Here is a 12194-nt window from a genome sequence, read left to right as displayed (position 1 = left end):
ATCCTAAAAAGTATACACACACATGCTGGTGTTATACTGCGACCAGCGATCGCCTCAGCCTGGATGTGCAGAGCTGAGGTGGCTTGGTCGGATTCCCTGACTAAAAATATTGATACCTTTGACAGGGACAGTATTTTATTGACTATAGAGCATTTAAAGGATGCATTTCTATATATGCGAGATGCGCAGAGGGATATTTGCACTCTGGCATCAAGAGTAAATGCGATGTCCATATCTGCAAGAAGATGTTTATGGACACGACAGTGGTCAGGTGATGCAGATTCCAAACGGCACAAAGATGTATTGCCGTATAAAGGGGAGGAGTTATTTGGGGTCGGTCCATGGGACCTGGTGGCCAGGGCAACTGCTGGAAAATCCACCGTTTTTTTACCCTAAGTCACATCTCTGCAGAAAAATACACCGTCTTTTCAGCCTCAGTCCTTTCGTCCCTATAAGAGTCATATCTGTCCAGGGATAGAGGAAAGGGAAGAAGACTGCAGCAGGCAGCCCATTCCCAGGAACAGAAGCCCTCCACCGCTTCTACCAAGTTCTCAGCATGACGCTGGGACCGTACAGGACCCCTGGATCCTACAAGTAGTATCCAAGGGGTACAGATTGGAATGTCGAGAGGTTTCCCCCCTCGCAGGTTCCTGTAGTCTGCTGTACCAATGTCTCCCTCCGACAGGGAGGCAGTATTGAAAACAATTCACAAGCTGTATTCCCAGCAGGTGATAATAAAATTACCCCTCCGACAACAAGGAAAGGGGTATTACTCCACACTATATGGTGGTACTGAAGGCTAGGTGAGACCTATTCTAAATCTGAAAAATTTGAACACTTACAAGGGTTCAAATCCAGATGGAGTCACTCAGAGCAGTGATAGCAAAGAACAAGGGGACTATATGGTGTCCCGGGACATCAGGGATGCTTACCTCCATGTCCCAAAATTTGCCTTTTCTCACCAAGGGTACCTCAGGTTCGTGGTACAGAACTGTCACTATCAGTTTCAAGACGATGCCGTTGGATTGTCCAAGGCACCCCGGGTCCTTACCAAGGTAATGACCGAAAGGAGGATTCGTCTTCAAAGAAAATGGACGACCTCCTGATAAGAACAAGGTCCAGAGAACAGTTGGAGGTCGGAGTAGCACTATCTCAAGTAGTTCTACGACAGCACGGGTGGATTCTAAATATTCCAAAACCGCAGTTGTTCCGACGACACGTCTGCTGGTCCTAGGGATGATTCTGGACACAGTCCAGGAAAAGGTGTTTCTCCCAGAGGAGAAAGCCAGGGAGTTATCCGAGCTAATCGGGATCCTCCTAAAACCAGGAAAAGTGTCAGTGCATCATTGCACAAGAGTCCTGGTAAAAATGGTGGCTTATTACGAAGCGCTTCCATTCGGCAGATTTCACGCAAGAACTCTTCAGTGGGATCTGCTGGACAAATGGTCCGGATCGCATCAGCGGATAATCCTATATCCAAGGACAAGGGTGTCTCTCCTGTGGTGATTACAGAGTGCTCATCTTCTAGAGGGCCGCAGATTCGGCATTCAGGATTGGATGCTCGTGACCACGGAGGCCAGCCTGAGAGGCTGGGGAGCAGTCACACAAGGAGTGTGATCAAGTCTGGAGAATTCTCTCCACATAAATATACTGGAGCTAAGAGCAAATTTATAATGCTCTAAGCTTAGCAAGACCTCTGCTTCAAGGTCAGCCGGTATTGATCCAGTGGGATAACATCACGGCAGTCGCCCACGTAAACAGAAAGGGCGGCACAAGAAGCAGGAGGGCAGTGGCAAAACTGCAAGGATTTTTCGCTAGGCGGAAAATCATGTGATAGCACTGTCAGCAGTGTTCATTCCGGGAGTGGACGACTGGGAAGCAGACTTCCTCAGCAGGCACGACCTCCACCCGGGAGAGTGGGAACTTCATCGGGAAGTTTTCCGCATGATTGTGAACCGTTGGGAAAGACCAAAGGTGGACATGATGGCGTCCCGCCCGAACAAAAAATGGGACAGGTATTGCGCCAGGTCACGAGACCTTCAGGCGATAGCTGTGGACGTCCTGGTAACACCGTGGGTGTAACAGTCGGTGTATGTGTTCCCTCCTCTGCTTCTCATAACCAAGGTATTGAGAATTATAAGACATAGAGGAGTAAGAACTATACTCGTGGCTCCGGATTGGCCAAGAGGGACTTGGTAACCGGAACTTCAAGAGATGCTCACAGAGGACTAATGGCCTCGGGAGCTAAGAAGGGATTTGCTTTCAGCAAGTACCATGTCTGTTCCAAGAGGAACCGTGGCATCGGCCTTTAAGAAAGGACCTGCTCCAGCAGGGACCTTGTCTGTTCCAAGACTTACCGCGACTGCGTTTGACGGCATGGCGGTTTGAACGCCGGATCCTAAGGGAAAAGGCATTCCAGAAGAGGTCATACCTACCCTGGTCAAAGCCAGGAAGGAGGTGACCGCACAATGTTATCACCACATGTGGTAAAAATATGTTGCGTGGGTGAGGCCAGGAAGGCCCCACGAAAAAATTTCAACTAGGTCGTTTTCTGCACTTCCTGCAAACAGGAGTGTCTATGAGCCTAAAATTGGTGTCCATTAAGGTTCAAGTTTCGGCCCTATAGATTTTCTTCCAGAAAGAATTGGCTTCAGTTCCTGAAGTCCAGACGTTTGTCAAGGGAGTATTGCATATACAGCCCTTGTGTGCCTCCAGTGGCACCGTGGGATCTCAACGTAGTGTTGGGATTCCTCAAATCATATTGGTTTGAACCACTCAAATCTGTGGATTTGAAATATCTCACATGGAAAGTGACCATGCTGTTGGCCCTGGCCTCGGCCAGGCGATTGTCAAAATTGGCGGCTTTGTCTTACAAAAGCCCATATTTGATTTTCCATTCGGACAGGGCAGAACTGCGGACTCGTCCCCAGTTTCTTCCTAAGGTGGTGTCAGCGTTTCACCTGAAACAACCTATTGTGGTGCCTGCGGCTACTAGGGACTTGGAGGACTCCAAGTTGCTAGACGTTGTCAGGGCCCTGAAAATATATATATATATATATATATATATATATAATTCCAGGACGGCTGGAGTCAGAAAGTCTGACTTGCTGTTTATATTGTAGGCACCCAAAAAGCTGGGTGCTCCTGCTTTTAAGCAGACTATTGCTCGTTGGATTTGTAGTACAATTCAGCTTGCACATTCTGTGGCAGGCCTGCCACAGCCAAAATCTGTAAATGCCCATTCCACAAGGAAGGTGGGCTCATCTTGGGCGGCTGCCCGAGGGGTCTCGGCTTTACAACTTTGCCGAGCAGCTACTTGGTCAGGGGCAAACACGTTTGCTAAATTCTACAAATTTGATACCCTGGCTGAGGAGGACCTGGAGTTCTCTCATTCGGTGCTGCAGAGTCATCCGCACTCTCCCGCCCGTTTGGGAGCTTTGGTATAATCCCCATGGTCCTGACGGAGTCCCCAGCATCCACTAGGACGTTAGAGAAAATAAGATTTTACTTACCGATAAATCTATTTCTCATAGTCCGTAGTGGATGCTGGGCGCCCATCCCAAGTGCGGATTGTCTCCATTACTTGTACATAGTTATTGTTACAAAAAAATCGGGTTATTATTGTTGTGAGCCATCTTTTTTAGAGGCTACTTCATTGTTATCATACTGTTAACTGGGTTAAAATCACAAGTTGTACGGTGTGATTGGTGTGGCTGGTATGAGTCTTACCCGGGATTCAAGATCCTTCCTTATTGTGTACGCTCGTCCGGGCACAGTACCTAACTGAGGCTTGGAGGAGGGTCATAGGGGGAGGAGCCAGTACACACCATGTGATCCTAAAAGCTTGCTTTTGTGCCCTGTCTCCTGCGGAGCCGCTATTCCCCATGGTCCTGACGGAGTCCCCAGCATCCACTACGGACTATGAGAAATAGATTTATCGGTAAGTAAAATCTTATTTTTTTTCTCAAAGTGTCAGGGCACAGAACTTAGCTCCACCCCTGACACCAACTAAGCCACGCCCCCTGGTTCGCCCGCATTTGTACAGTAATGCAGGGATGACCATCGAAGGGTAAAACCATCGATGGATCCATTCCAGATGGTTTTACACCATCGAGGTTATCCATCGATGGTGACCATCAATGGATAACCCACCGATGGCCATCCCTAGGGGTAGCATTTGTTGGCGGGCACTAGCCCGCAAGCACTAAAATCCTCTCCCCCCATCCTGCGTTGCACTCCGTTCGGCCGGTGAACTTTTACAGAATGACACGATCACGTCATTCTGCAAAAGTCCACCGCCGCTCGGAGTGCAAGGAGGAAGGAGGGGCAGCAGTGGCATGCCCCGGAAAATTTCCAGGGCTGCCAGTCTGCACAGCGCAGCTGGCCCCGGAACTTTTCCGGGCATACCACTGAAGGGTTTAAATCAACCCCTTGGTGGAGCCGGGTGTGGTATGCTTAACCGGCGGTCATGAGACCACCGGTCAGCATACCGACACTGGTATTCTGGCAGTGTATGCCATATTGTAAATGTCCTTTTGTTGTTGTAGTGGGACCCAAGGTGTCATTCTTCCAGCCAGATGACGAAGCTATAGGTAAGTACTTGATTTATTTTGGGAGATATAACAATTTAACAGAGGTGTTCCCGTCCCATTGTACATAATAGTAGTACTAGTGCTGCATCAGTCCTGATATCTGCCTTTGATCTAAGTGTGGGCCAAAGTTTTCTGCTTGCCTTTGTCCCAGAATTGATCATGCCTGTTTATGAGCAATGACCTTCGCTCAATAAAGCTTGAAAGAAAAAAAAAAAGAAAAAAAAAGATTAAGGTGCTAATCCAGCATGTCATAGGCCCTCAGTTAACAAATAATAATGTAAGTTTAACACAATTTTGTCCAACAGGAATTTTGCCACTGGACTGTGAAGAGTCCGGTCTGTGTGAAGCCGTCTGGGTTCATGAGCACCATTTGGGTGAGTTCCGTCTTGGTAACCTGCGTTTCTCAGCCTGTGCTCACGTGTCCTGTTTTTAATTACATTTTTATTTTGCACAAGATTTGCCAACCATCCTGCAACATCTCCTATCCCCTAATTTGATCCCCAGAACAAGTGTTGAAACACTGATTTTGCAGGAAAGCAAGAGCACAAGAACATTACACTATTGGACTTACGCAGAATTGGGCATAAACGTGACTTGCGGCTATTTTCAGGCAAAACTTGTATTTTATTTTTTTGTAGGTATGCTCATTGCTTCACACTGTGCGTCTTTTTCCAGCCCTAAACGTGACTTGCAACTGTGCACTACTAGGGTACGGGACCGGGGCTGTAGTGGGAGTATAGACCTATAGGCTGGAGTGAGTACCTCCCAAGTCGTGGTTCTGCTGGCTGTGTGGAGAGGGTGCACTTCCCGCCATTCTTTCATAGTGATTCCCGTTAGTACAGAAGCTCCTTCTTTAATAGTGATCCCCAATGACTGGACTCCCTGCTGGATTCATTTAGTATTCAGAGAGGGAGGGCAAAGTGGCTATAAGCTGCCTAAAAATGAAATATTTTTTTATTTTCGAAAACAAAAAATATATACTACAGTATACTTTTTACCAGAAGACGTCAGGAATATTGGGGGTCATTCCGACCTGATCGCATGCTAGCTTTTTTTTTGCAGCGCTGCAATCGGGTCAGAACTCGGCAAAACTGCGCATGCGTATGCACCGCAATGCGCAGGAGCATCATACGGGTACAAAGCGGATCGTTGCTAGGCGATGGATTTAACGAAGAATCCATTCGCACAGTCGATCGCAAGAAGATTGACAGGAAGAGGGCGTTTATGGGTGTCAACTGACTGTTTTCAGGGAGTGGTTTGAAAAATGCAGGCGTGTCCAAGCGTTTGCAGGGCGGGTGTCTGACGTCAATTCCGGGTTCGGACAGGCTGATGTGATCGCAGCGGCTGAGTAAGTTCAGACCTACTCAGAAACTGGCCAAAACTTTTTTGTACCGCTCGGCTGCACAAGCGTTCGCACACTTGCAAAGCAAAAATACACTCCTCTGTAGGCGGCGACTATCTGTTTGCTGCCCTGCAAAAAATAGCTAGCGAGCAATCAACTCGGAATGACCCCCATTATTCTGTTTTCTGAATCCATTTTCACATTCTTCCACCTCCCCAGTGAAAGCAGAATTGCAGCTTCCTGGGTTGTGTCTGTGGCTTGCTCTTCCTCTGCTCACTAATCCTGTGCTTCCTGCTCCAGGGCCGTGTCCTGATCTGTCTTTCCTGAATGCTTCTCCAGGGTCATCTGCCTATTCCAGACACAAAACTCCTGATCTGCAAACTGTGTGATTCCACAGATGCTGGAGTCTGGTTTATGGAAAGGGCGTTGTAGGTCATCTCTCTTCTGGACGTTCTAGTGTTTATAAATGTCTTACATTGGCCACACATGGTTCCATCTGACTTCTAGGCAGATAGCTGTATGTGTAACCAATTTAACCACACACGCCAAAGACTACGCTTCCTAGTTGTTCAAGCACTACTGTGAGCGTCCGGATGTGGTTGCACATGTGACCGTTCTACGCTACCCTTAAGTCGGCTGATGACCTCACATATCTGTCATTGGCCAGTCTGATTTTCCCATCCTGATCAACCAATTTCAATCAGACTGGATTATAAAAATAAAAAGAATTAGGTGCTAAAACAGGCGCTATTCTTAAAGCCAATAAGAAAGCAGTATGTGTGATAGCAGAGAAACGCGTTGGGTTCTTCTAATCAGACTCCAGTCTCCAAGATTACTGCCTGAGGTTCTATTTACCTGTCTGCTGCTAAACGGAATCACTGTCAGTGTCCACAAGTGGCTTTCAGCATTGAAAGAGTGGAGAAGTGAGCCAGTGAGGAAGTTGCTCATGCCAACCAATCTGCTTTAAAGTAACATTTATCATGGGAATTCTAAAAAATTATACGTAGCCGCTGATTGGTTGCCATGAGCAACATCTTTCCTGGCTCACTTCTCCACTCTTTTTTTCACTGCTTCATGAATAGACCCAATTGATACTACCTATACGTGCATAAGACACCAGGACCTCTTTTTTTGCATTGCTGTCGGCATCTGCATGGAGTGTTACGCGATTTACCGATTGTGCTGGAACAAGTGTTTGCTACGTTCCACGTATGACATACACAACACACTACCATCTATTAATATTTCCAGGAGTTGGAAAGGAGCGTAAATCAATTTCTACTTGGAGATTTTACTAATCGTAATTCTTTGCCCAGCAACTGCACGGGTGGTCAGTATTGATTACAATATGAGTATGCACATTGTCCAATTTATCTACACCAGTTTGTATGCTTTTAAGTGTGTTTTTAGATTTTTGTTTATTTAATAATTCTGGATTATGTCTTAATTATTCTATTTTATTGATCGTATAATAAATCTGCTCGTAATCCATAACTAGATAGTCTGCCTTATATACTATTTTGATCCAGTCTTTTAGCTAAGACTAATTGATTAATTGCGCTCTCTAGGTGGTCTCCTCTTGAGACCCACCAGATGCTAAGGTTGTTTTTAAGAATTTCAGTCTATACTGTGTTAGGAGCTGCACTATAAACTATTGTATACAATCTAGCAGTTTGTGCCCTAAATTTGTTATTAGATAATGGGGGTCATTCCGAGTTGATCGTAGCCCTGCAAAATTTAGCATGACGATCATGACAATAGACATGCGGGGGGACGCCCAGCACAGGGCTATCCCGCCCCGCATGTCAGTGTTGGCTCCCCACCGCAGAAGTGCAAAAGCATCGCACAGCGGCGATGCTTTTGCACTATAGGAGTAGCTCCCGACCAGCACATCTTTAGCGTGCTGGCCAGGAGCTACTCCTCGCTCCCCGGCCCGCAGCGGCTGCGTGTGACGTCACGCAGCCGCTGCGGCCCGCCCCCCACACGGTCCAGCTATGCCTGCGTTAGCCGGACCGCGCCCACGAAACGGCGGCCAAATGCCGCTGTTCCGCCCCCTCCCCCCACCGCACAGCGACCGCCTCTGCCTGTCAATCAGGCAGAGGCGATCGTAGCTCAGTGACGGCCCTCAACCGCCTGGCATGCGCCGGCGCACTGCGGCACCGGCGCATGCAGTTTTGACCCGATCGCTGCGATAAACTGCAGCTTGCGATCGGGTCAGAATGACCCCCAATATCCACAATGACATAAATTCATAAAACAGCTTCCATTTTTATTGGATATCGGTGGAGTTGGGTATTTTCCTCCTTAGCAGGTATACAGATTTAGCCATGCTCCTCGTTGCTGCTGTTGCGCCATACAGGCATCTTAGTAGCGCCATACAAATAGCAGGTTGGCGAAGTAAGGCGAGATTGTTCCACTCTTGAATAACTACAGTACAGTTTTGAATAGCAGCAGATGGATGTGACACTACAGTATACTGTACAATGAAGCAAGCCCTGACAAGCGGGCAGATGCACAGTAAATACAGTAGTTCTTTTTTTTTATACAGTAATACTGCAGGGTGGAGTACGAAATTATCAGAACAGCAGGAACCCAGTGACAACATGCCTTACAACTGGAAGCTCCCCTGGAGTGCTGTATAAAATTATCCCTACATTAAGTAGAAATGTGAACACAGAAAAAGATTTGCTCAGCATCTCCAACGCACACAAAGAAAAGCACAGTTCAGAGTTCTACACAGCTCTCTAAAGGAAGAAAAATCAGTACAATCCGCGATAGAGTTGGGACACACAGCACTATAAAAAATGTAAGTTTCTCTGACGTCCTAGTGGATGCTGGGAACTCCGTAAGGACCATGGGGAACAGCGGGCTCCGCAGGAGACTGGGCACTCTAAAAGAAAGATTAGGTACTATCTGGTGTGCACTGGCTCCTCCCTCTATGCCCCTCCTCCAGACCCCAGTTAGAATCTGTGCCCGGCCCGAGCTGGTTGCACACTAGGGGCTCTCCTGAGCTCCTAGTAAAGAAAGTATTTGTTAGGTTTTTTATTTTCAGTGAGATCTGCTGGCAACAGACTCACTGCTACGAGGGACTAAGGGGAGAAGAAGCGAACCTACCTGCTTGCAGCTAGCTTGGGCTTCTTAGGCTACTGGACACCATTAGCTCCAGAGGGATCGAACACAGGCCCAGCCTCGGTCGTCTGGTCCCGGAGCCGCGCCGCCGTCCCCCTTACAGAGCCAGAAGCAAGAAGAACGTCTTGGAAATCGGCGGCTGAAGACTTCGGTCTTCATTAAGGTAGCGCACAGCACTGCAGCTGTGCGCCATTGCTCCCTATGCACACCACATACTCCGGTCACTGATGGGTGCAGGGCGCTGGGGGGGGGGCGCCCTGGGCTGCAATTAGAGTACCTTAACTTTGGCAAACAACACATAATATAGCCTAATAAGCTATATATGTGTAAAAATCCCCTGCCATAATACAATTATAAGAGCGAGAGAAGTCCGCCGAAAAAGGGGCGGGGCTATCTCCCTCAGCACACTGGCGCCATTTTCTCTTCACAGTGCAGCTGGAAGACAGCTCCCCAGGCTCTCCCCTGCAGTTTCCAGGCTCAAAGGGTTAAAAAGAGAGGGGGGGGCACTAAATTTAGGCGCAAACTGTATATAAAAAAGCAGCTATAGGGATAAATCACTTTCTATTAGTGTAAATCCCTGATTAAATAGCGCTGTGGTGTGTGCTGGCATACTCTCTCTCTGTCTCCCCAAAGGACTTTGTGGGGTCCTGTCCTCAGTCAGAGCATTCCCTGTGTGTGTGCGGTGTGTCGGTACGGCTGTGTCGACTTGTTTGATGAGGAGGCTTATGTGGAGGCGGAGCAGGTGCCGATAAATGTGATGTCACCCCCTGCGGGGCCGACACCAGAGTGGGTGGATATGTGGAAGGTATTAACCGACAGTGTCAACTCCTTACATAAAAGGCTGGATGACGTAACAGCCATGGGACAGCCGGCTTCTCAGCCCGCGCCTGCCCAGGCATCTCAAAGGCCATCAGGGGCTCAAAAACGCCCGCTACCTCAGATGGCAGACACAGATGTCGACACGGAGTCTGACTACAGTGTCGACGAGGTTGAGACATATACAAAATCCACTAGGGGCATCCGTTGCATGATTTCGGCAATAAAAAATGTGTTCCACATTTCTGACATTAACCCAAGTACCACTAAAAAGGGGTTTTATGTTTGGGGAGAAAAAGCAGCCAGTGTTTTGTTCCCCCATCAGATGAATTGAATGAAGTGTGTGAAGAAGCGTGGGTTTCCCCCGATAAGAAACTGGTAATTTCTAAAAAGTTACTGATGGCGTACCCTTTCCCGCCAGCGGATAGGTCACGTTGGGAGATATCCCCTAGGGTGGATAAGGCGCTCACACGTTTGTCAAAAAAGGTGGCACTGCCGTCTCAGGATACGGCCACCTTGAAGGAGCCTGCTGATAGAAAGCAGGAGGAAATCCTGAAGTCTGTATATACACACTCAGGTACTATACTGTGACCTGCAATTGCCTCAGCATGGATCTAAAAGGCACATGGAGATTCTGCCTTATAAGGGTGAGGAATTGTTTGGGGATGGTCTCTCGGACCTCGTATCCACAGCAACAGCTGGGAAGTCAAAATTTTTACCTCAGGTTCCCTCACAGCCTAAGAAAGCACCGTATTATCAGGTACAGTCCTTTCGGCCTCAGAAAAGCAAGCGGGTCAAAGGCGCTTCCTTTCTGCCAGAGGCAAGGGAAGAAGGAAAAAGGCTGCACCAGACAGCCAGTTCCCAGGATCAAAAATCTTCCCCCGCTTCCTCTAAGTCCACCGCATGACGCTGGGGCTCCACAGGCTGAGCCAGGTGCGGTGGGGGCGCGTCTACGGAACTTCAGCGACCAGTGGGCTCGCTCACAGATGGATCCCTGGGTTCTGCAAGTAGTATCACAGGGATACAAGCTGGAGTTCGAGGCGATTCCCCCTCGCCGTTACCTCAAATCAGCCTTGACTGCTGACCTCAGAGAAAGGGAGGTAGTACTGGCGGCAATTCACAAGCTGTATCTTCAGCAGGTGATAATCAAGGTACCCCTCCTTCAACAGGGACGGGGTTACTATTCCAAAATGTTGTGGTACCGAAACCAGACGGTTCGGTGAGACCCATTCTAAATTTAAAATCCTTGAACATTTATATAAAAAAGTTCAAGTTCAAAGTACCTCAAGGTTGTGGTACAGGACTGTCATTACCAATTCCAGACGTTGCCGTCTGGTCTGTCCATGGCACTGTGGGTATTTACCAAGGTAATGGCCGAAATGATGATGCTCCTCCGAAAGAAGGGAGTCATGATTATTCCGTACTTGGACGATCTCCTTATAAAGGCGAGGTCCAAGGAGCAGTTGCTAGTCGGCGTGGCACTATCTCAGGAAGTGCTGCATCAGCACGGCTGGATTCTGAATATCCCAAAGTCGCAGCTGATTCCTGCGACGCGTCTGCTGTTCTTGGGCATGATTCTGGACACAGAACAGAAGAATTTCTCCCGGAGGAGAAGGCCCAGGAATTATCATCTCTGGTCAGGGACCTCCTGAAACCAAAGCAGGTGTTGGTGCATCACTGCACGCGAGTCCTGGGAAAGATGGTAGCTTCTTACGAATCAAGTCCCTTCGGCAGATTCCATGCAAGGATCTTCCAGTGGGATCTGTTGGACAAGTGGTCCGGATCGCATCTCCAGATGCATCGTTTAATTACCCTGTCCCCGAGGGCCAGGGTGTCTCTGCTGTGGTGGCTGCAGAGTGCTCATCTGCTCGAAGGCCGCAGATTCGGCATACAGGACTGGGTCCTGGTGACCACGGATGCAAGCCTCCGAGGTTGGGGGGCAGTCACCCAGGGAAGAAACTTTGAAGGACAATGGTCAAGTCAGGAAACTTCCCTACACATAAATATTCTGGAACTAAGGGACATTTACAACGCCCTGAGTCAAGCAGAACCCCTGCTTCAAAAACAACCGGTTCTGATTCAGTCAGACAACATCACAGCGGTCGCCCATGTAAACCGCCAGGACGGCACAAGAAGCAGGGTAGCAATGGCAGAAGCCACAAGGATTCTTTGAGCGGAGAATCACGTGATAGCACTGTCAGCAGTGTTCATTCCGGGAGTGGACAACTGGGAAGCAGACTTCCTCAGCAGGCACGACCTCCACCCGGGAGAGTGGGGACTTCATCCAGAAGTCTTCCAGCTAATTGTGAACCGTT

At 48.4% G+C, this 12194-nt stretch overlaps 1 protein-coding gene across 6 annotated transcripts in view; it reads left to right on the top strand.

Moving 5' to 3' along the window:
- The window catches only part of CRYZL1 (crystallin zeta like 1), a 127462-nt gene that overhangs the window by 82076 nt on the left and 33192 nt on the right, over positions 1–12194 (top strand). For all 6 annotated transcript variants that reach the window (XM_063956508.1, XM_063956502.1, XM_063956507.1 and 3 more), the window contains exons 5-6: positions 4548–4592; positions 4898–4966. In XM_063956508.1, coding sequence (XP_063812578.1) covers positions 4548–4592; positions 4898–4966 — 114 coding nt within the window. The remainder of the gene's footprint in view (positions 1–4547; positions 4593–4897; positions 4967–12194) is intronic.

The sequence above is a fragment of the Pseudophryne corroboree genome, chromosome 2 (genome assembly GCF_028390025.1).
Source record: "Pseudophryne corroboree isolate aPseCor3 chromosome 2, aPseCor3.hap2, whole genome shotgun sequence".
Lineage (NCBI taxonomy): Eukaryota > Metazoa > Chordata > Amphibia > Anura > Myobatrachidae > Pseudophryne > Pseudophryne corroboree.
The sequence above is the reverse complement of the archived record's forward strand: the minus strand, read 5'-3'. Positions and strand labels throughout refer to the sequence as shown.